Source organism: Lycium barbarum, chromosome 1 (genome assembly GCF_019175385.1).
Source record: "Lycium barbarum isolate Lr01 chromosome 1, ASM1917538v2, whole genome shotgun sequence".
NCBI classification, from domain to species: Eukaryota; Viridiplantae; Streptophyta; class Magnoliopsida; order Solanales; family Solanaceae; genus Lycium; species Lycium barbarum.
Window position 1 is genome coordinate 128,419,445 of NC_083337.1, and position 25,275 is coordinate 128,444,719.

Below are 25,275 nucleotides of genomic sequence, written 5' to 3' on the forward strand. Positions count from 1 at the left end.
ACCACTGTAGTACAATCATGGCCAATATTTAGACATTTACCACAAAATACTGGTTTCCAATCATATTCCACTGCATGTTGAAATATATCACCTTGAGCAACCATAACAACTATTTCATTAGGCAAATAATTGGTAATGTTGACTTCTATGAGCATACGAGCATAGGAAATTCGAGTTTGTTTGGCAGTGCACTCATCTGCAAACATTGGGACACCTATTGCACTAGTAATTTGGCTTAGCGAGTCACAACTCCAACAATTCATTGGGAGCTTGGGGAATTTCACGCAAAGAGAAATCTCTGATAAAAATTCTACACTGAAGTCAAATTGTGGAGTCCATTTCTTGAGGATCAATGGCCTGTATTGATTGTATATGGCCTTGAATAGACTACTTCATTAAGATTTTCCATCCTTTGAAACTTTACAATATAGTAACCTTTATCATAGTAGTACACGTCTGGCTTAGCAATATTGTTCCAAGTTTGGCTTATAAATCTAGACATGTAATTATACCCAGGTGTATCCCAAACACATAGACTATCAAAGCACACCTCCACCTTTTTGTCTCATTTTCAAGCTGAGATTTATCAAGTTTTACCACTAAATCACCATTAAAAATTTCATGGATTATGTAGTTTAGAGCCATACCATTTGTTGTAGCCCTATTGCCTGTAAACAACCCTACCCACGAAGACTCATCCTGCTTCCTCTTCGATGGAACAACACCAATAATCTCTATCTTCATTCTCTCCATTGGATTGACCTTTCAACGAGTTTCCCACTGGAACATTAGCACCAGACGGAACTTGAATCGAAGGAGGAGATAAAACCCTAACCACCTCATTCATTGAAATTAGCCTTAGTGGGGTTCGCTTCAGCTGACTAGAAGTACCAGCAGGATCATTTGTAGTTTGTGGGACAAACCCCTCAGTGTTCTTCGAAGACCCCGATTGCGAAACCAAGGGAGGTGTCGATCGACTTCCCAAGACTTTAAAATTAAGTAAGCTGCCTTCTTCATTAAGTGGAACCTTGTGTGGACGGCCCCTTTCCCTCTTTCCTGTGATGGACGAGATCGGCGGACTTTAGCTTAAATTGTACCGAGAGAGGAAGGAGAGAGAATTCTATTTCCGACTTTTTAGTTTCATTACTATTCATTTAATGTTTTCTTTATTTGATTAGAGCAAAAATTTATACTATCTAATCTAAGAAAAGAAATCAAGTTTCAATAGTTGGAGAGAGAAATTATGGGGAAAAAAGATAGAAAAAGAAGATCAATAAAAGAAAAAGAATTAAAGAGGAAAAATTAACATGAAAGAATAAATAATGGAGATGCAGTCTAGTGCCGGCAATTGGGTCATTCGCACAAATACCCCTATTTGGGGTGGTCTTTAATTTTTCGTCCTTCGGCCCTTTTGGCGCAACATAGCTTAGATTTCGCTTGACAAAGTTTACATTTAGCTCGACATATGTATCATAACATCTACACAAGTCATGCCGGATACAACACAACTTTCAAAACTCAACATAATCTGAAAAACGACATAAGTTTAAATTTCGTTCAGCAAAGCTTACATTTTACTCGGTATATGTATTATAACATCAATTCAGGTTATGCCGGCCATGACAAAACTTTCAACACTCAACATAATCTGAAAAATACTACACAATTTATGCCGCATAAGTCAATTCCTACAGAATTTGTGCCGAGCCAGATAAAAGTTCAGTTTCCAAAAGTAAAAATGTTATAAAAGTTATGTCGGGCCAAGCAAGTCTGGATAATTTCATTAAATGAGCAGCAGGGCCAAAAATCAAAAGCCATAGATGTGAGGACAAAAATTAAAGACCAGTGCATTTGAAGGGACATCTGTGCAAAAACTTCCCGGCAATTCCGTTACCCACTTATTTCTTTTGTTATTTTTCTTTGTGTGTGTAGTTTAATTACTGTTCATTTAATGTTTTCCTTTATTTGAATAGAGACATTTTTTATACTATCTAATCGAAAAAAAATAAGTTTCTATAATTTGAGTAATGGAAGGAACAAGGATAGAAAAAGAATATTAATAAAAGAAAAATAATTGAAGTGGAAAAATCAACAGGAAAGAAATAAATAATGGAGATGTAATTCAGTTCCGGCAATTTCGTTGCCCACTTATTTATTTTCTTTATGTGTTTAATTTTATTACTATTCATTTAATTTTTTTTATTTGAATAGAGGAAAAAATTATACTATTTCGTCGGAGAAAAAAGAAATCAAGTTTCTATAGTTTTCGGGGGAAATTAAGGGAAAAAAAGGATAGAAAAAGAAGATCAATAAAAGGAAAAGAATCGAAGAGGAAAAATAAATAATGGAGATGCAGTTGCTGACAATTTTGTTGCCCGCTTATTTATTTTGTTATTTTTTTTCTTTGTGTGTGTTTAGTTTCATTGCTATTCATTTAATGTTTTTCTTTATTTGAATATCGAAAATTTATATTATCTAATCGGAAAAACAAAAATCAACTTTCTGTACACACACATATTAAGCAAAGGGACTCATGTATTAAAACCCAATAATTAAACAATTATGAAGAGTGAATTTGTTTTCTTGAACAATCTATTTTTTTCACTTTTAGAGAAAAATTGATTATGAAAGTTATATATAGTTCATATATGTTTTATTCTACTTATAATGAATTAATTTTATCTTATGTCTCGTATTTTTTTTTTTTTTTAAATTATTGATGTACCGCTTGTACAATAGTACCTAATTAAATAAAGGTATTTTTGGAGTCCTCAGAAAAAAGACAATGGAACTGAAAGCCCTATTCATCAGGCTTAACTCTTTACACCAAACACACTTGCTCAATCTATGGAATGTTAGCCGTTTGGAGCTTTTTCTCGTTACCTCTTGCACATTTTATTTCACTCAGAAAACGTTCATTAACTGAACTTGTGAGTTAAAGTTCAGATAAAAACAATGACCTATTGAGGAAATTTATGAAGAAAATTACACAAAAAGTTAATCTGAAGAACCGGAAGGAAACAAAAAGACACCTAAAAACATGCAAATCCACACTTGACTAATCAAGAACGAAGTAAGAACTGTTCACACTTCTAACTTACAAACAAGGTTTTGACGAAGTACAAGTTATTTTGGAGATCTCATGAATCTTTCACATTTAATATCCTTGCCCAACTATTAAAATATCAGTTATGTTTTCTCAGTTTTAAACAATTCAGTTATTCTTCTTGTCTTTTCCAGGTTCTATGTTCTCTCCCTTTTGGAAAATTGGTTTTATGTGTAAAGAGATTTTTAAATTTATGACCCGTCGGCCGAAGTTAATTACGTATGCTAGCCAAGATATACAAAACCTATACACTGATTATGTATATTATATGTAAATTTATATATAGAATGTACATTTTGTGTGTATAATATGTATATTATATGCATATTTTTATTTAATAAACAAAACTTATACATTTTGTTGGCTACTATTCTTTTGAGCTGTCCAAAATGTAATTATCATATATAAATTACTTAGTAATAAGTAATTTATTTACAAGTTAACTTGTATAAACTGCAAGTCTAAAAGAATTTTAGATTACTGGAGTATCTTAACCACCTGTATTAAGTAACCTACCTTATTTTCTAAGTTAGTAATAATTTCCTACAGTTGTGGGTAATAAACCTAATAATGTTAAAAGAGATTCCATACTTCCACTTTATAAAAATTAAGCTCTTACAATAACTAGTGACAATTAATTTTCTTTCAAACCAAGGTTAAAGAAAAAAAATAGAGGAAAAAGAACACACACCTAAATTTGGCTGGGATTATTAATTAGTTCCATCCTCAAACTATGCCTAGCATTAATTACCTCCCTGAACTTGGCTATTTGATAGTCTATACCTCTCTGAACACTGATGTGATAATGAGCGTGAATACACTCTCTTTTAGGCTCGTGGGAATAAAGAATTTTGAAAAATAACGGATCCACGTGGGATATTTTCAATAGTAAATTGTCACATATAATAGTATACAATAATATATTTATTCCATTCTTCTTGCTTTATCGTAATATACAGGGCATAATTTATCTCAACTTTGCCTTTTTATTTTTTTTAAAATTGCTATTTATATCAACTGTGTTTTGCGCAAATTTTATTTTAAAAAGGACTTGGGTCCGGATCTCCATTTTTGCTACATAATTTTTCTTAGCCAAAATAATGAGTACCAACTGTGTATTTTCTTGTTATTTCTTCCCTCGATATAATGACTATTTATTTCGACCGTGTGCTCTTCTCTTCGCCGGCCAAATTAGAAAAACAATTTGGCGAGCGCTCTATTATAAAAAAGGTATAGCCAAAATAATGAAATTGCAATTATGTACCTATGTTTTATTTCTGATTTATGTATAATGATTATTTATTTCAATTGTATATCATTTTGGGTCAAATATGTAAACATTACTTGGTTAGAGCCCTATTATAGTTATCCAAATAATATTTTTTTAGCCAAAATAGTGAAGTTCTGATTATGCATTTACTTATCTTTTTTAGATGCAATAATTATTTATTTCAACGACGTATATTTCTTTTTGGGGCCAAATGTATGCAAAATTTGCCTAAAGAACCATTATTTTTAGTCAAAATTAAAAAAAAAAGCTTAAAATAATAAATTTCCATACAAGGTTTTTTTTTAACTAATTTGACCTAAAAAATGATTCAAAAAAATTAGTGAAAATCTAAAAAGTACAAAAAATATATGTTTTTTTTTTCCTTTCAGAATGTCACCCGCGTGGACAAAAAAATCCACGTGGCAGGCGAGTGTATACACTTTCCTTGGATGAAAGTGTGCAGGGAGGTAAGTGCTATTGAATCTAAAATTCATGGGGGAACAAATAATCCGAGTCACGTTTGGGGGCGTTTTTATGTATTTTGCCAGAAAAAAAAAATGATATAAGAGAGCAAGATTTTAATTCCCGGTGATGTAGTTATTCTCCCTCTCAAATATGTCCTTTGCATCCATAGAAATTTTAGAATTATAATTATTGTGGCAACATCGAGTCTGTTTGGCTGGGCTTAAAAAAACCAGCTTATAAGCTGGAAACAGCTTATAAGCCCCAAAAAAATAAGTTGGGGGTAGCCTAACATATTTTTTTTGGCTTATAAGCTGTTTTTAGCTTATAAGCTGCTTTAGATAAGCTAAGCCAAATGGGCTCACTTATTTTTTTGGGCTTATTTTAAGCACAAAATGGCTTTAAGCTGACCAGCCAAACACTCAAAAAAGTTGAAAACAACTTATAAGCAACTTATAAGCCAATCCAAACGCGCTCATAGTGAGTTATGTACTATGTAAGTTCTTGAAGTAGAATATGGAACAAGCGATATAATTCTTAGTGTGTTAGTAGTCGATATTAAAAATCATGTTAACGACCTAGCCGGTTATAACCATTTTTTTTATATGTTTTGCTAGGCTAGATTGCACGACCTTACAACCAATAATAAAGAGCAATAATGATCTAGCTAGTATTATTAAATATGAAATTAATAATTAGTTTAATTAATACAAATATCTCAAATTTTGTTAGAAATATACTACTCCCTCCGTCCCAAAAAGATTGTCCTCTTTTGACTTGACACAAAGTTTAAAAAATAAAGAAAGACTTTTGAAATGTGTAGTCCAAAACAAGCCTCAGATATTTGTGTGACTGTAAATCATCTCATAAAGTTAAATTGTTTCTAAATATAGAAAGTGAATAATTTTTTTAGAACAGACTAAAAAGGAAAGGAGGATAATCTTTTTAGGACAAAGAGTATACCACTATTTTTCAGTTAACCAACTTTCTCATTGCAAAATCATTTCCTTCTTTTAATCCATTGATGGGAAGAGAGAAATCTCCACATATATGCCTCTAAATTAGGATTCTAAGTTCAAGTACGAAGTGACATCATGCACTGACTACGATGAATTATAAAATGAATCAGAAGCATTTGTTATCAAAACCTCATAATATAGTTATTCATCGCGTACGACAGTATTTCAAAAACATGCAGGAAACAACATAGCATGATATAGGGATAAATAGCCAGATGAGTTGTTCTTTTGTTTCACTTCACTCTCAACTGAAAACCGACAAAGTTATCATCAATAATAACATAATCTAAAAGGGAACCGACATATAGCAGCTATAGTATATTGACCGAAGATAAAAATAAAGGAAATGGAAAACACAGTCATTTAAGAATTATAGCAATTCAAGAAACTAAAAACTGAAAACTAACAACTGATTAGCTAGTAACACATGATCCTCGTTCAATAGCCAAAACAAGAAAGGTTTGCCATTTTTAGAAAACACAGACATGACAATTACACACTAAAAGAATGTGTTATCAGAGGTGTTTTGACGGTAGAAAGAAGATGAAACCATCTCCATTAAATCAACTTCCTTGTCTCCTCCCAATGACGAGGAACCTTGATTCATCAGCATCCCCGAATTCATAAGACTCTCAGCATTGGGAAAAGAATTAGGTGAAGTAGAATGATCCATGAGATAGGAAAGATAAAGATCTGAAAAATGATTGGAATTATAAGATTGTTGAGACTGATGATCATGAACAGCCATATGCATATTTGGCTCGGAGGCAAGATACAAATTGCGTCCATCTTGACCATTATCGCTAACCATCTGATTATCATTCTTTGAATTATTAAATCCAAAGGAGTTGAATCCAAATGAGCTTGATGATGAATAATTATCAAATGCTTCTGGGACTTTACCATTGTTTTCCACCAATGATTTTTTTCCAAATAACTTTTCCATGAATTTCATTTCTTCATCATATGTTTGACTAGTGAGCAAAGATGGAGAATCATCATCATCAGAATAGGGTGGAGTTGCATGTGTCATGTTAGCACTGATACTTGGAGTTATGGTGTTGGTAGGAGGAGGAGAACCATCACTGAAGTACTTGCTTCTAATATAATCTTGGAGAATATTGGATCGATATTTGGACTCATTTTGGCAGTCTTTTTCTTGTTTCTTGAACTTGTTCCTCCTCGAGTTTTGCCTTCTTTTAGTGGCATTCCAGTGATTCTTAATTGCGTTCTCTGTCCTTCCAGGAATTCTTTTAGCAATCTCTGCCCATTTGTTTCCAATTTGCTTATGCGCTTCCACTAACATCAATTCTTCTTCTTCACTCCATGCGTCTTTCTGAAACAAGTGCATCAATAAAGAAATCCAAAAAACAAATATGAGAATGTAAAAGACAAATGAGACGAGGAAAAAAATGTGTTCGTAAATTACAAAAAATCTAATTAATAACTTTTCCAGTGAGGTGGCATAACTTTTATAACAAAATTTGATGCTTTTTGTCGTAATTTTTTTTTTCTACAATCACATGAAAATAGAGGCTGAAAATCAGTGCAAGAAGCAAAGTGTGCTATTTATTAGTATATATTCTAAATTAACATGTGAAGATGCACATACTAAAAGTACAAACCCTAGACACTTTCTTGAAGAAAAATCTTGTGATAAAAGAAAATAAAGATAATTAAGGTGCAACACGAAAAACATCTCTCTCCAAAAAAATAAATTCTGTCCAAATATGAACTTTTCTCGAGACCGGTAAAAGAAAGCAAATATTTTGAATTTTTTTCAAAATTCTTGTGGTTGGATAGTCAAAGGATAATAGATAGAGTAAATCTTAGTGATTATAAAAATAGATGTCCTAAGATTACCTTTGCAGTTATAAGTTTGGAATTGAACACTTCTATTTGTTAAGAAGCCAAGGGATATAAAAAGATGAAAAATCACTTTTAGAGTAGTCCGGGAAGTGTTTAGAGAATTATTTTTAAGAAAAAAAGAGGAAAAATAAGAAAACCTTGATATCTGGACGCAAATGGTTATGCCATCTCTCGCGACACTGTTTTCCTGCCCTGCCAGCCATATTCTCAGCTATCTGAGCCCATCTCCTCATACCAAACTGCTTTACTAATTTCACCAATGTCCTTCATAATCCACAAAATAAAGTGTTAGACAAAAAGTTCAGTTTAAACTATTTCTTCTAATTATGGGTAAGATAAAAAAAATCATGAAAATGTAAATGAACTTTTGGACATAACACAAACAGAAAGATAAAAAAATTTCTTTTTGTCGTTTGTTGCTTTGGACTAGAGATGAATTTATTTATGTCATCGTCACCTATCTTCTTCTTCCGTCCACTGGCCCTTGACTAGCACAGTCGAAGAAGAAGTCCCTTCTTTTGCTTTTTTTCCGGTCTCTTTAAAATTCTTTGGAGATGGTAGCATCTCCTGTGCCATGCCATTCTCTTGATTATTCGAGTGAACAACATTTTGTCCATTACAGAGAATGCTATCCATTAAGCTTGGCTCTGAAAACTTTGTCCAAGAAATCCCATTTGCTTGGCTACTACTGCCACTTGCATTGTTGCTATAAGAAGAAAAATCATAGAAAGCACCACCTTGAGTAAAAATGTTATAGTTATTGTTTGAACATTGTTGGGGAGAGAACTGGTTTTGGTGACTCCCTAAGAAGCTATTAATGGTTGTTAGTGGAGAACCTTGTTGAAAAATAGAAAGGTTATTTGGTAAATTTTGATATGGTTGATAAGCACTTCCATCTCCTTCTCCACCTTCCATAGGAAGCAAGTGTAAGAAGAGGAAAATGAACTTAATTTAAGCTAAGAAATTTCTTTGTGAAGAAGCAAAATTGTTTCAATTCTTTTCTTGGTTTAGGAAAGATGGCCATAACAAGTGCTAGACAAAGAGCTTATAGTGAGCCCTGGAATAGCTTGAGTCCATGTCAACCGTTGATTTTAGAGCTTCTCATCCAAAGGCTTGAAATAAAAGGTGGATATAACTCCTGAGCTTCCTCTTAGGACAAAAGTGGAAAGAGAGGTGGAGAGGTTAGTGGGTAGGTTAATAAATTCTTGATAATTTTGATAATTTTCAGTAAATAGTTAATACACGGAGAATTAATTATCCATTATTTACTTGTCATAGCTACTTCTAACACTTATTTATGAATAGTAACTACCTTTTATTTTATTTATTGCTCATAACTAAAATATTTTCTTAAATTACACATCATAACTATTGTCCTGTATTTCACGAGTTTCTCCATTAAATTGATTTTCTCTCACCTCTCAAATCTATTTCTCCCTCACCCTTCTCTTTCTCTCTCTCCGTTCCCTCTCCTGCCCCCATCACAGTTTACTGATTCCAAGCAGTACCAAAATTCCAAGCTTTTCCTTCCATTAGTTTGCTGATTCCACGTAGTTCCAAAAGTAGTGGAGGATCTCCAGCCAATGGCCGAAGCTCAACCATAACAATTTCTTTGCTAAATCTCCATGGATAGGCCAAAATAAGAGGAAAATCCTTCTTATGTTTGCTAATCATGTGGTGTTGTTTATCTTATGAGTGATGAAGAATAGTATTGATTATAGCAATATGATATTGAAGCATCATCTAGGAGCAAGAGAATAGGTTGTTGTTGTAGAAACACCATTGATGAGAGTTGTGGAGCTTCACGCCCACCAAGTGTTTGATAAAATGTTTCAGTATATTTCAGTGTATTATTTCACTGTATTTAGATGTATTTATCTTTTTTTTTTTTTTTTTTTTTTTTTTTTGTGTAAAGCCTATTTTTGCTCCACTTTGTTTTCATGATTTTTGTATTTCACTGTATCTCAATGTAATTCTGCATTTTGTATTTCTAATTTATGAAATAGTTTCTGATATATTTCATTGTATTCCATTATATATACGCATACTACAAGTTTATATTTCTTAAACAATCAACCATATTTCATTGTATTCCAGCGTATATTTTTCTATATTTGGAAGTTTTCAGATCTTTAGTGGTTTTTGAATTCAAAAAGTTTTGATTGTGATAAAAGTTGAGAAAGATTCGTGAGCTGTTATGGAATGCGTGAAATATGGTTGATTTAATTTAACTTACCATTTAAAAAGAAAAAGAAGAATCTGTTAAAAAAATATAGCCTATTTTTACTCAACCCGATTTTGTATTTCCCTGTATTTCAAAAAATCTATTCCATAAATAGCTCCTGATTTCACTGGAGCGTGTTTACTGTTCACTGTATTTCTCTATATTTCAAAAAAACAGAAATACACGTGTTTTTAAAGAAAAGTAGCTACGCTCGGTAATTTTGCATTTTGTAGTTATATCTAGTTAGAAGCCAATAAAAGATAGCTATTTATGTAAGTTGTCCATTAATTATTTTGTCAGCAATTACAATCATGCCATTGTAGGAAACACATTTTCAAGTCCATTAGAGAAAACAAATTCCTCATGTAACAAACAAGTATTGCATATGGATTAAACTACAGTAAATCATACTATACCTAAAATTACTCCGATACAAGGTTTGATTTTCATCAAAGACCCCTCTCATATATCTACAGGTACACTTGTCTCCAGAAAAGAAAAAAGAAAAAAATCATAATTATCTTCCGAATTTTTTTTTTTATTGAAAATCAAGTGTTATTTGAAAATTTCTTTAGAGGAAAGGGTGAAAATTATTTTCCCCTCCAACTTGCTTTAAAAATCAAATATCTCCTCCAACTTTGAGTAATAAACTTTATCCCCCTCCTATTCTATGCAATGCCTATTTTTCCCTCTAACTCAACCTTTTCTCACCTTTTCTAATACTTTTATCAACATCTCTTAATAGCTACTTTTGTGAGCAAAATGCACACGGTTGATCTCTTTGCTCAACCTATATGATCACCACCATTTCGACTAGAACCCCCAAATATCTCTTACTCAAGCCTTTCCTTCTCTTTTCAACGAGCACGCACAAAAATCTCCCCGACGATAGGGGTGAAATTGGGCAAAAATTTTAAAAATCCCCAATGGGGGATAACTCGAGAAATTTGATAGCAGTTATCATGAATCTAACATCTGTTGGAAGTAGGAAGAAGGTCAAACTAATGGATAGACCCTTTGAGATAGTTATGAGATAACATGTTGTCGCCTTCACAAAGGAAGCAATGAACTTCTTGTGAAACTTGTCGTTTACCTGTGATCGGAAAATTCTCCAGAATCAGACCTTCAATTGAATGGTTCATTTGATTTCACGAGGTTGTTGAAACTTAAAGGATCAGTTACAATTGAAGCTTACAATTTGCATCATGATTCATCGATTTTGAGGTGGAAGAGGATCATCGAACTGTGTATGGAAGATTTTTTTCTCCTTATTTGTGACATGCAAATGAAGCTTTTGAAGTGGAACAAATTTTAAATCGCAAAAAGAAACTACACTGGCCTCGGTAATTAACCTTCCTGATCTCCCGTGGCATTATTTCGATGGGAGGCAGTATGCCGCGTAATTAAGACAATTGGCATCCCTATTATCACTGATAAAGCAACTATGTCAAAATCCAGACCTACTACTGCAAAATGTTATGTGGAAATTGACATTACAAAGTCTCTATATTAGTAAGGCTCAAATAGAAATCACAAATGTGGTAGAGTTCAAAAAGAATATTAAGAAAATAACTTGAGTATGTGTGTATCCCATAATAATGTCATCATTGCAAAAACAAGAGCCCGGTAATTTTAAATGTAGGATGTTGCGGCTTGAATTGAGAAAAGACTTGAACAATCCAGAAAGTAGGGTAAAGGGCTTTGAAAATACAAAAGAAAGTTAGAAGAAGGAGACAAGGATTACTGATAATGCAAGGCAAGTAGAAGGAAGTAAAGATACTGCCAACGAGAACAAAGCTCAAACTCCTACAAACATGGAAATTGAGAAGAACGTTGAGGAGGAAGTTTGACAACTATGGTTAGGGGTAAAGGAGCCAGAAAGAATAACTCAAGGACAAAAACTTTCATAGACCAACTCAGACACTAATAGGATCCAAAACAATACTAAATAAGATTTAGATAACAAAGGGATTAAAAAGGCCTTTTTTGAATCCTATTCAAATTGTACCTACCCAAATGATCACATAAACTATGTTTGTAATGACCCAAATTTGAAACATGAGCCGTGACAGGGCACCCAACAAGCCACTACCTTCGCCTAGAATATGCTCTGTACTAGCATGCTAGACTACAACTGAGATGAAAAGGTATCACCATAAAAGTGTTTCATCACATAAATGCTGAAGAAAAGTGAAAGTACAAGTTCAATACATAAACCATAGTTTACACAAAAGATAGTACAATATCATAAGCAACTCTGGAATAATAGTATATATGTTAGGGCATTGTACAAATACATAAACATTATAAATATAGTATAATGTAGTTAAGGCCTTCATAGACTAGTGGTGGCTCACCTCAACTACTCATGATCGGAACGAAACTGAAATCAAGGATCGACTACTGAACCACATTCAAACAGTTTTTGAAATTTCTACTCTAATGTGATTGAGCCCTATGTGGACTGCCTACATACCCCACCAAGGAAATCAGGCCAAGCATAGTTCTGATACATATATATATATATATATATGTATATATATATATATAAAAAAAAAAACATTCGAAGATTTAATAGTTCAGATTGCAAAATATTATTAGTCGCTCTCTGACATAATACTACTCAAAATCAAGTTCTTTGATCATGGAGGTTCTTCTGCAAGTTTAGTGACCTTCTTTGGTGCTTGTTCTGTCTGTATCTTGTGCCTCTACTTGATTGGTTGTAAGGATCTCAACCTTGATTTTTCCCCACTCAATCAAATTTTCAACTTTGATTTTGAAAGTGCGAAATTCCTCCATGTTGTGTCCCAACACCCCCGATGGTAAGGACATGATTTGTCATATCCAATCCCCTTTGTGATCTAGGATTCCTGTGTATCATTTCGGCAGTCATCAACCGTCTAAAGAGATTTGTACACGATTCTTCAATAACTATGAACCTGTGACTGAGGTACAACAGGCGCTCGAGAATAAGGGTGATTGGGATTGATAAATAAGGTGAGTTTTGATATTAGAATGACGGATGGATCTCAATACGATACTAATTAAGTGTGAGGCCCTAGAACCTGAGTTACCCGACCATCGTTCAACAAATCCAGAATTTCTTGTTTTAAACTCCAACGTTCATCATTTGTGGTATGGCCTATCTTACCCGATTATAAGCAACGTTTGGATGAATCAACATATGGTGGGAAATGTGCTGAGGGATCGACTTGTATTGGTTCTAAAATCCTTGCTAATCTTAATCTTTCAAATATTACAGAAGGCGGCTCAACTAGTGGGGTGAGACTCTGAGGGCGACTAAGTGCTTTAACAGTGATTGATTTCAATTTCTCCATATTGTCACCATCTTTGAGGTGTGTTTGGGCCGAATCATTCCCCCTCTTGTCAAATCCTTGATAACGATAGGGAACATATTAAAGAAATACTTAACTTCATTTTCCTTGTTTCATCAGTTGATAGATCCACAACCCTTTTTTCTGCTCCGTGTAACTATACTTGAGAGTTTGATCTCCTAATTGGTTCAACGACGGCCTGCGTCATTAATAATAGTGAAATTTAATTGTTAGGGGAAATAAGATTTATCACGTCCTTTGAATTAATAATAATTTCAAGGGAAGAGTGAGATTATTTTCCGTCACCATTCGCAATCAACGCAACAAAGCTATTAGTTTGGCCATAGTATTTGTCATCTTTGTTAGACTTTATATGTATGCTAGAAAGGGTCAAAGAAAACTCTAGGTATAAAAAGCATATAAGATAAAGGTTAATTATCTGGATAATCTCAAAATTTGGCATGTTTTGTAAGATGACCTTATAAACTTATGGAGTGATTAGTTAGATATTTGATCTCGTCGCCGATATGTCTTTTAAACATAAGTGTCTGACATGGCAAACAACTTGTGTCTCAGCGTCAGTTTTGAGCGTAAGTCTTTAACTTTACCTTTCAAAAAATTATTGTTGGGTTTAATTAATAAGTTGAATGGGAAATAGAGGGAAAAGAAGTGGAGGGAAAATGAGTTGTTCCCTCTTGCGTTATGAAATAAGCATTTGTCCCTCATAGGTAGGGCTGCATATCGGGCGGGTCGGGCAGATAATTACGCTTAATGGTTCGGCTTATTGGTTATCGGCTTTTAATTGTACTAATCCGGTAGCCAACCTGTAAGAAATATTTTCCTTGAATCCTTTCATTACTTGAATTGGTTTATATACAAAATAGGAGAATAATATTCTAACCTAAAATAGGCGATTACACAATATACAAAATATGCTATCCTAAAATAGTAGACTACAAAATCTTCTAATGAATATTTACATATTCTATCACACCCCCGCAGTCGAAACGGGAGGTTTACGAACGCTGAGACTGTCTCGAAAATCTTCAAATAAGACCTGTGGTAGTCCCTTGGTGAAAATATCGGCAATCTGATAGCGGGAAGGAACATGAAGGACACGAACCTGTCCGCGCGCAACCTTTTCACGAACAAAGTGAATGTCCATTTCAATGTGTTTGGTGCGCTGATGTTGCACCGGATTTCCCGAAAGATAAATGGCACTCACATTGTCACAATATACCATAGTGGCCTTATGAATAGGACAATGTAATTCCAACAGAAGATTGCGAAGCCAGCAGGACTCGGAGACAACATTAGCAACCCCCCTATACTCTGCCTCAGCACTCGAGCGAGAGAGGGTAGGTTGGCGTTTCGAAGACCACGATATCAAGTTATCCCCAAGAAAAACACAGTACCCAGACGTTGACCGACGTGTGTCAGGGCAGCCCCCCCAATCCGCATCAGTGTAAGAAAGAAGATCCGTAACTGAGGACGGATAAAGATGCAAACCATAGTCAAGTGTACCCTGAATATAACGGATGATACGCTTAAGTGCGTGCATATGAACCTGTCGCGGTGCATGCATGTGTAAGCATACCTGTTGAACAACATAAGAGATATCCGGCCTCGTGAAAGTAAGATACTGAAGGGCACCTACGAGACTGCGATAGTGAGTCGGGTCATCATAAGGGGCACCCGATGTGCCGCTCACCTTCGGTTTAGTATCAACCGGAGTAGAAGTAGCCTTACACGAAGACATCCCAGCTCTATCAATGATCTCCTCGGCATACTTGCGTTGCGAAAGAAACATCCCATCCTTATGTCGAGTGACATGAATGCCAAGGAAATAATTCAAAGGACCCAGATCCTTCATAGCAAATTCCGAGGCAAGAAGAGCCATAATGGAGCAGCGGAGAGAATCTGAGGAAGCAGTAAGAATAATATCATCAACATAAAGTAGCATGTATGCCATCTCGGACCCCTTTTTGTAGATGAACAAAGAATTGTCAGATCTGCTGTTTGAAAAACCAAGAGAAGAGACATAATCTGCAAAACGCTTGTACCATGCTCTCGGGGCCTGCTTAAGCCCATATAAGGACTTACGGAGTAAACATACATAATCCGGATGAGTAGGATCTCTGAAACCCATAGGTTGATGCATATACACTGTTTCCTTGAGCTCACCGTGTAAGAAAGCGTTCTTGACATCTAGCTGATGAATAGGCCACCTCTTTGATAGGGAAAGACTGAGAACTGTATGGATCGTAGCCGGCTTGACCACTGGACTGATAGTCTCACCACAATCAATGCCAACCTGTTGAGTCTTACCATCACCTACAAGACGGGCTTTATGCCTCTCAAAATCACCATTAGATTTTTCTTTATGAGTGAAAATCCACACAGAACGAATAACATTCACATTAGGTGGACGGGGCACCAACTCCCACGTCTTATTTTTAATAAGAGCATCAAATTCATCATCCATAGCCATTTTCCAATTCGGGTCGCGAAGGGCTGTCAGAGGGGATTTCATAACCATGGTATTTAAGTTAAAGATGCGTTTTGGCTTAAAAATACCATGCTGACTCCGGGTCACCATTCGGGACGGATTGGGAGAAAGGCAAGGCTGGGGTGACGGTGGGAGGGGACTGCAAGCGGAGGGGATAGGGGCAGTGGGCTGGGTGCCGATGGGAGGGGACTGGGCAGTGGGCTGCTGGGTCACGGTGGGAGGGGACTGGGCAGCGGGCTGGTCGACAGTGGGAGGGGACTGGGCAGCGGGCTGGGTCACGGTGGGGGGGGGGTAGTAGAAGCCAAGTGATGCAACCACAATGGAGAAATGCCATCATCTAAAAACTCATAAGTAATAGAAGTGGGAGAATGTAACTTGGAAAAGGGGAAGACATTCTCATCAAAAATCACGTGACGAGAAATAATGATTTTATGGGACGATAAATCATAACTGTCACGACCCAACTAGGGGCCGCGACGAGTACCCGATACTTGTACCGAGCACCCCCTATCTCGTATCGTATTCTTAGTACTAAGTGGGCCGTATGAACATCACCGTATTTTTTTTTTCGTTGCTTACTATTAACATCAGCAGCATAATTATAAACATAGGCTAACAAACTTTGCTAACTCATTATACAGCGACGAGGACCATCAGAAGTGCATAACATCTAACTATACATATCTGTCTACGAGCCTCTAAACATAGTACACACATATACATAGGAAGGGCCGAGTACTGCCGTGCCCGAATATATACACAAAAATAGTACCAAGGAACTGAGGCTCCGGGACAACTGGAGCGCTGCCAATTTCTGCTGATAGAGCTCCTAGGAACCAGATCCGCCTACCTGCTGACCTGCGCGACATGAAACGCAGCGTCCACAAGAAGGGACGTCAGTACGAATAGTGTACCGAGTATGTAAGGCATGGAAGGTAATACAAACAGAACATAGAGTATGATTATCAATATCATAGGGTCATAGGACATATAATGAGACGAGAAAGTAACCTGTACATCGGAATACCTTTTTCAGGTCGGATACCATGCATACATGTTTCTTCTTTTGAAAGCATTTCTTTTCCATATTCATAGAAAGTAGAGCTTATTTCACATCGTATCATGTCATAGCATATCATAGTATATCATGTAATATCATAGCATCGAACAATGTCGGCTCGCCCACATTGCGCCGAAATACATCGGCTCGCCCATATATCCGGCGTCCGGGCATCCCGCGTCCGGGATGATAAGCCAGCTGACCAGGTGGCAGTGAAACATGTTTCCCTTCCCATTTCCCCGTGTACATATACATATCCCATATACATATCATATAAGCATGCAGGAGAGCCCAAGGAAAATCATGTGTCCATCGGAGTGACGTAAGGTCGGTGACCTCCGATTACATTATGGAACAATCGTGGTCGCTTTGTCTCACCTTGAGGGAACGAGTATTTTAAGGCGAGACTACCAATGAAGAATAGCGCTAGAAGAAAACATAGTATGAAACCAGGGGCATCATAGACATCAATTCATGTCTTGAAATCTTTAGAAAATAGTGTCATGACCCAGGAATAGAATTAAAGATCAAGAACTAGTTGGACACTTTCATACTCATACTGAATCCTTAGCTTAAGACTCTTAGTTATGGAATCATTCTTGTCATACTTATCATAGACGTATTCTCTTCCTTAGCATCATCGTTATCATGGTCATCATAGACATATTTCCATTAGAATGGTACAGTACTTATCGTTTGATAATCGGAACAAGGATCAAAAGTTTCCTTTGGATTTTGCTTCAAAATAAGTCGAACGGAACAGTAAGGAAAATCCGGGAACAATGGGCCCACCTCGGGTCAAATGAGGCGGCGTACCAAGTTTACGTGCATTACATTTCATGACGTCACTTGTGAGGGTTTTGTCACGACCCAACTAGGGGCCGGGACGGGTACCCGGGGCTAGCCACCGAGCACCACTCGCTCTAATACTCATTTTACTCATTTAATGCCCTTTTACCAATTTTATACACGAATTGTAGGAAAATCATATTTTATATAGAAACATAAATACTTATATACATTTGCCTCTCGGCCATCAAAATAACATATACAAATATAACATCTTGTGAGACCATCTAACCCACACTGCGCGTCTACGAGCCTCTACTGACATATTATACATATAGACGGAACAGGACTCCGTCGTGTGCGAAATACATAAAGGAACCAAAAGAATAAACATAAGCACCTCCGAACAATGGAGTGCTCTCAATCAGCTGACAGCTACTAAGAATCTGGATCAAGCTCACCTCCCTGTCTACCTGTGGGCATGAACACAGCGTCCGAAGAAAACGGACGTCAGTACGAATATTGTACTGAGTATGAGAGGCATAAACAGTAACAATATATCAATGAAATATGAAGGTATCAATGAGATAAGGAGGCATCAAGAAAGAGCAATCTGTACTGGCTATCAAGTATAACTGAAATAATGCATGCTGACTTACTCATAATCATTATCATGTCATGTATCTATACAGATATAAGCTGCCCGTCCATATAGGTACGGTGTGATAATGTATAAGCTGCCCGTCCATGTAGGAGCGGTGTAATAATCATAGCCTGCGTCCAGGTCTCCCGCGTCCGGGGTATAAGCTGCCCACTATAGTGGTGTGCACATCTACGTGCCTACCCGACCGACTATAGCGCGGCGCGGTGTGAGAAAATACATACATATATATATATATATAAAGCATGCATAAGAGCCCAATCAAAAGCCATAGCTATATCGGAGCGACGTAAGTTCGGTGGCTTCCGACGTCATTATGGAACATTCATTGACATCCTGTCTCACCTTGAAGGAATTAGCATATAAGGTGAGTGTAAGCAATAAATAGCATCATTAATATCATAGGATCATCACAACATGAGTTTTGGGATTTCTATACTTTACTTATTACCTTGTGTGGCTAATTATGGACATAGACTCATATTTTTCAGAACTTAAGGAAACTCATAGATAAAAAGAGAGTCAAGCTATAAGATTCATGCCATAGAAAGAAAGGACTAGCCTCACATACCTTGAACTCTATCTAATGTCCAACGTCTACTTCTCGAGCTCGCAGGTCTAAAATTAAGATAACATAGGCCACAGTTAGATTATCCACATCACTTACTAACCAATCCAAGTACGAATGAAACTTAACAAAATTCGGGCAGCATTTCCCCTGTAAACTTAACAATCCTCGAAATTCCAACTTAGCCAAACATCAATAAAAATACCAACAACAATAATACCAACAATTTCATATCAAACTAGAATTAAATTCATTCTTAAATTACTCCCAAAACAGCCCAATATACATTCGGATGCCAATGCTTATATACACTTCTTTATTTCCGTATATCCGTAATATAACAACAACAACTACAGCCAATCCTCCGATATTCCAGCCCAGAAAACAGTTCATAACGAACACCAAACATCCTACATGATAACAATAATAATTTATCTGACTTCCCGCAATTAATTTCGTATTTCCCATGTCATAATTTAACTATGACCTAGACGAATTTAAATATATCTAATAGAGGAGAATTCTTACCTTATATTCCAAGAAATAATCTTCTTCCTCCTTACTTTAATATGAAGAAAGTCCGAATTAAATAACGCGATAAAACAGAACAGCGAAATCGAAGTATAGAGCAAGATGCGCTATGTTTCTTCGTGATAGGGGTTATACGTTTCCTGAAGAAAACCGTGGTTGGTGGTTCATAAAAATGAATTATGTTGCTATTGATACCTAAAAGGATTATGTTTGCAGCTTTCAAAAAAAAGTAGAGATGATGCACTTTCCATCATTTGTTGGATTCTTTACACAATTAAAAGGTGTCATTTCTACCTTTTCCTTTTACACGTGCAAGGTCTATCATCTATCTTAACTATTACTCATCATTTTTTTCCATGCCATGTGTCATGTGGAGCTACCATTACTCATCACCTATCCACAGAATTATTAATCAATACCACAAACAATTCTTTACTCTCCCATTATATTTAATCAATTATGCTTATAATTAATTTTTTGATCTCAATTTACTTTAATGCCAATTATTTTTATCACCCTTCATATACTCATTGTCATGATTATGTGACATAGCACTAGTCCATAGCCCATTTTGGTACACACAAAATATTATTCTCAATCACCGTGGTCACACTTGTTAAGGCCCAAATTATTTTTGGACTTCATTCCTCACATATACCAAGTTCTTGTTTTTCATGCTTAAATATAACCAAATTCTCCGGATTCAGATAAATTTCCTCATGTTGGACGGTTCACTTTCCTATTCCAAAAATACGGAATATCATAGCTTGGACCGTATTTCACTCAAATAAACTTTAAACCTCGACGAAACTTATTTTCTTCTATTTGTTTAACTTCTGATATTTACAACACATTTGTACTATCAATCTAACCACCTATAAACTTGGGGGATAACCTTGTGTCCATTACTAATATCATTTAACTGGTACACTTTCCAACGCATGAAAACACGGGATGTAACAGGTTTTAGGGTAGTCGGGTCCTATTTATGCAAGTTCTAGATGTTTAGGAAGTTGTTCCAACATTTCACACAATTTCTAGTTCAATCCTACTGAATGAAAAAGGGGAAACTTTAGGTGCGGATTCCGGGGAATAGAGTTGTCCCCGAGGTTCGTATCCAACCTAGTATGGCTAAGACATGCCAAGAAAGAAAGAGTAAAACCTTACATACCTCTTTCCGCTCCTTATGCTATTCCAAATTCAAGTTGCAAATCCGCCACAATCTACAAATTGGTCATATTTACCAAACTTTGGTTAGAGTACTTAGAATTGGAATCTTAAGATAATACTTGGCTACCGAAATTTCGGCAGCACTTCCCCTGTAAATACACCATTCCCAAAATTCAACTTAACCAATTTTTAATCAACAACAATCCGGGAATTCAACCCGGCCAAACCATCAACATAATGACAACAACCATACTAACAATTTCAATAACCAACCCAAGATACATTCTAACACTTCAATTCACATACTACTTCCTTCAAGACTTTCCAACTCCAATAAAAACAATAACAACCTTATAATATATATTCCAACAACACCATACTAATATCATTGTTTTCCATACATGTAAGAACATAATACTCAATTTACATAACTTCAACCACAAGTCTCCAACTTCTACCATTTCACTAAGATTATTAAGCCTTTATTAGCGATATGGAATCCACACAACAACAACCAATATACTAAATAAAATTAACTCATTTTCCTCCACATCACACTACAACTACACGACCAACATCAAGCATACACAACTACAATCCCTCCAAAATCATTCAACTTCCATAATTAACATAACATTCACAACAATAACAACCAAACACTAAATAAAATAATTAGCACATGATTTCTACACACACATATACACATACACGGCCACCACCCCCACTTCCATATTTCTCATGAATTTCACTCATTTTTGCATACAACAACATGCAAAAATATCCATATCATGTAAAGAGAATGAATTCTTACCTCCTTCTTTGATTCTCCAACTTGCTTGAATTTTCAACTTATGAATATATGTTTTTCTTGCTCCAATGAATACTCCACCTTGCTAAGGGCCCTTCAAGGGATTGTTTAGCTAGAAGAGGATAATTTTTGGATGAAAATTTCCCAAGGTTCTTGCTTGTGGAAGCTTGGACGAATGGCCCTTGGAGTTTATCTCCTTCTTTTCTTTTCCTTCAATTTCTTGAAAATTCTAGAGAGTTATGTGGACAAGTAGAAGACTTGATCTTCTATTTAAGCACATGGATTTTAATTCAACATGGGCCTAGCCCATGCCCATGGCCGGTTGGGCCTCTTTATTTTTTAAAAAAATTCAAGCCCAAATCCATTTTTCATGACAAGTTGCAATTCACAAAACTATTCTCCGATTTTACCCCTAGACTCTTTTAATAATTCCGCTTCTAAATTCTCCATAAGCAACTCATATGCCAACCAAAACAGAAATAAAGCCTTGTTTGTTGTCTTCCCGCGATTGTCTTGAATTTTCCGATTGCACAAAAATGCGGGATATAACAATAACACTTATACCCTCTATGATTCGTAGGATACCCCAAAAATACACACGGTGTAGACCGGGCTTGCAATTTGTGGATAGTTGGAGAAGGAAAGAGGGGATAGCATAAACACCCAAAAACCCGAAGATGAGAGTAAGATGGCTTTCGTTGGTATAACACTTGAAGAGGAGAAACGTGACCTAATAATTTACTTGGTAAAATATTAAGAAGATATGTTGCCATTTGTAAGGCGTGATGCCAGAACGAAGGAGGGAGAGAAGCATGTGCTAGAAGAGTCCGAGTGATATTATTGATAGAACGGATTTTTCTTTCGACTTTCCCATTTTGTGAAGACGTATGTGGACAAGAAAGACGAAATGACATCCCATTAGCCTCACACAATTTCCTGAATTGACCATTATCATATTCCCTCCCATTATCACATTGGACATTTTTAATATGACGTTCAAATTGAGTGTGAATGTGGGTTTTCAAAGCTAAGAATTTCGAATAAACATCGGATTTCTTAGATAACGGAAAAGTCCATAAAAATTTCGAAAAATCATCCATAAACAGAACATAATATCGATGACCCAATGAACTTAACACGGGAGAGGTCCACAAATCACTATGAATAATATCAAATGGCATCAAAGTTTCGGAAATAGAAGAATCAAATGGAAACTTAATGTGTTTACCAAGAACACAAGAACGACAAATACTAGAAAGACTAGATTTATTACATTCAATGCTTTTATTAACCCTAAGACAATCTAAGATAGAATTTCCCGGAAGACCCAAGCGAGCATGCCAAAAAGGAGAAGACAACGCCGCAAAGTTTGATGGAGTGGTGGTTGGATATTTGATAGTGGTAACCGGATAAATATCTCCCTGACTATCACACCGCATTAGTGGCATCCCCGTCTGAAAATCCTTCACAGAAAACCTATATGGATCAAAATCAACAGACACAGAATTATCAGTAGTAAACTTTCGGACTGAGATTAAGTTTTTAATGAGTTTAGGAGCATGTAAGACATTTCGTAAGGATAAAGGGGGGTTTGGGGGAGGCAAACTAGTGTGACCACAACCACGAATTGGAATCGAATGACCATTTCCCACAACAATACCATTATTTTGACTGCTCAAATTAAAATAAGACGAGAGATTACCGTCCGAGGATGTCATATGAGAAGTAGCTCCGGTGTCCATGTACCAATTTTGATCGGGCGGGTTCAAGGTCATGGTGTGCATTGCGGACTCAATGTCAGTTGGAACATACGACCCGGTAGAAGCCACCGCCGCCGTGTAGAGCTGCTGAGCTGGAGGAGGTCCCAAAATACCTTGCTGCCGTGGCGGGACTGGCGGCGGACGAGCCCAAGAGGCTGTCAGGTACGGGCAGGGAGGAGGGGCTGCCCAGCGGGGCTGGGGGACCCATTGCCAGTGGCCGAACTGCTGCTGACCGCCACTGCCGGTAGTCCACTGCTGCTGACCGCCGCTACTTCGGGCAGAATTACCGCGGCTACCGGTGACTTTGCCGCTGCCTGAGCCGCGACCCGAGCACCCCTTACGGCCGTGGGAATTTTTTGATTTTACTCGGCGTGAGCTTGAGTTATCCGAGGGGAGTGGCGCGTCGTCGACTGAGGCCACCATAGCCGAACCAGACTCGTGAGACACCATAGCCGCAAGTTCACGTTCCTCCAAAATAAGGGAAGACCGAGCCTCAGTGAATGATGGGAGCGGCTTTGCATGGCGAATTTGTGTCCCAACACCTTTGTATGCGTCAGTGAGACCCGAGACCAGTTGAAGGACAAGGCGGCTATTCGTCACGGGAGCCCCAACGTTTTTCAGTTGATCGGCAAGGCTCTTGAGACGTTGACAATAGGTGGAGGCATTGGAAAAATCCTCCATACGAGTCGTCGTGAATTCTTGTTCAAGAGTCACCGCCCGAGAAGTTTGATGATCTTGGAAGATATCACGTAAGCGGTCCCAAGCCTCCATGGCAGTAGCATCCGGTTCGATGATAGTGTTTAACAGATCATTCGAAATCGTCGAATAAATCCATTGAAGCACGGTGGCGTCAATGGTGGTCCATAATTCAATTTCCTCATCAGTTTTGGGAGCCGGCTTCTCCTTACCCTTAGGTGGAGGAATGATGTGATGAAGGACCTTGTGAGAACGAACATGAATTTTGAAAAGCTCGGCCCATGTAACATATTGTGAGTTTTCCATCTCAAGAGTAACAGAGATGTGATTCTTGATATTGGAGACCGCGAGGGCCGGGCGGAACGTGGGCTTAGCTGGGGTGGTTGGTGCGTCGGCCATGGGAAAAGAAAAGGAAGGGGGCGACGGCTTAGGGAGGAAAACAAAAAATAGGGATTTAGGGCGAAGCGGAAGGAGGAAGAAGAAAGAAACCCTATTCTGATACCATGTAAGAAATATTTTTCTTGAATCCTTTCATTACTTGAATTGGTTTATGTACAAAATAGGAGAATAATATTCTAACCTAAAATAGGAGATTACACAATATACAAAATATGCTATCCTAAAATAGTAGACTACAAAATCTTCTAATGAATATTTACATATTCTATCACAACCGATAAGTTATCGGTTGGTTCGGTATCGGGTAAGCAATTATCGGACGGTTATCGGGCGGTGTATCGGCTAAATCTAAGAGAAAGTGAATTAAAATCACATGTAATCGAACTTCCACAGTGATTTTGAGTTCTTCCAATTCCTTATGGAACAGATTCAAATTCCACGGTGTAGCAATTATCAACTAACCAATTAGCATATTTATCCAAACAATATTAAGGGAACACAACAATTAATTAATAAGGACAAATGAAACAGATGGCTAAGACATGGAAACCATTTAATCCAAATCAAGCTAAGAGGTGAACTACTTGGACACTGGAACAACTAACAAAATCACAACTTCTAGTTCTGCAAGACCTCATATTCTCAGTAGAGCATCACATTCTTGGAATAAGTTACAATAATCACAACTTCCAGTCACAAATTACAATACATATTTTGTATATCTAGGGGTAAAAATGTAGATATGATAATTATTAATGGGTTAACGGTTTACTCGATAAGGAAAATGAGTAATCCGTCCCCCACATTGATAAGCCGTTAACTATAAAATTTTAATTCGTTCACCAATCGTTAACTCCATAAACCAATACCAATAAGCCAATTTTGCGGTTGGATTATCGGTAATGGTTCGATTTTGAATAGCCCTACTCATAGGTGGTGGAAAGAAAAGTTCTCCTACTTAAAAGTAGAAGCACTCCTTCTTGTTGCTAAAGGGTTAAGAAGAGGGTCTCCCCTCGCGCCGTCGTCGTCGCTCAACTTC

General features: G+C 36.7%; 2 protein-coding genes and 1 long non-coding RNA gene across 4 annotated transcripts; all 3 read right to left on the reverse strand.

Annotated features, from left to right (window-relative positions):
* Window positions 1–6,173: 6,173 nt before the first annotated feature.
* Window positions 6,174–8,777, reverse strand: LOC132600998 (transcription factor MYB119-like). The gene is made up of 2 exons (XM_060314297.1): window positions 7,864–8,777; window positions 6,174–7,193 (listed from the first exon to the last, which is right to left on the reverse strand). The coding sequence occupies exons 1-2, from the start codon at window positions 7,957–7,959 to the stop codon at window positions 6,357–6,359; spliced, it is 933 nt and encodes a 310-aa protein (XP_060170280.1). The 5' UTR covers window positions 7,960–8,777; the 3' UTR covers window positions 6,174–6,356.
* A 9,051-nt stretch (window positions 8,778–17,828) lies between these two features.
* Window positions 17,829–19,660, reverse strand: LOC132601153 (uncharacterized). Of its 2 annotated transcripts, XR_009567552.1 has the most exons (3): window positions 19,401–19,660; window positions 18,876–18,922; window positions 17,829–18,116 (listed from the first exon to the last, which is right to left on the reverse strand). It is a non-coding gene; the product is annotated as an uncharacterized LOC132601153 (long non-coding RNA). The 2 variants fall into 2 exon arrangements; XR_009567550.1 differs by lacking the exon at window positions 19,401–19,660 and having other exon boundaries at window positions 18,876–19,336.
* A 3,149-nt stretch (window positions 19,661–22,809) lies between these two features.
* LOC132614026 (uncharacterized) lies at window positions 22,810–24,143 on the reverse strand. The gene is made up of 2 exons (XM_060328368.1): window positions 23,589–24,143; window positions 22,810–22,857 (listed from the first exon to the last, which is right to left on the reverse strand). Exons 1-2 carry the CDS (start codon window positions 24,141–24,143, stop codon window positions 22,810–22,812), a joined length of 603 nt encoding a protein of 200 aa, XP_060184351.1.
* Window positions 24,144–25,275: the final 1,132 nt, after the last annotated feature.

Bases quoted from the DNA above. Each gene is read 5' to 3' on its own strand.
- LOC132614026 (XM_060328368.1), bottom strand. From the start codon at position 24,143: ATGGAAAACTCACAATATGTTACATGGGCCGAGCTTTTCAAAATTCAT. The intron at 22,858-23,588 runs GTGTCTCACGAG...TGATCCATATAG, and splicing joins AACGTGAACTTGCGGCTATG to GTTTTCTGTGAAGGATTTTC.
- LOC132600998 (XM_060314297.1), bottom strand. From the start codon at position 7,959: ATGAGGAGATGGGCTCAGATAGCTGAGAATATGGCTGGCAGGGCAGGA. The intron at 7,194-7,863 runs GTTTTCTTATTT...CACTTGTTTCAG, and splicing joins ATTTGCGTCCAGATATCAAG to AAAGACGCATGGAGTGAAGA.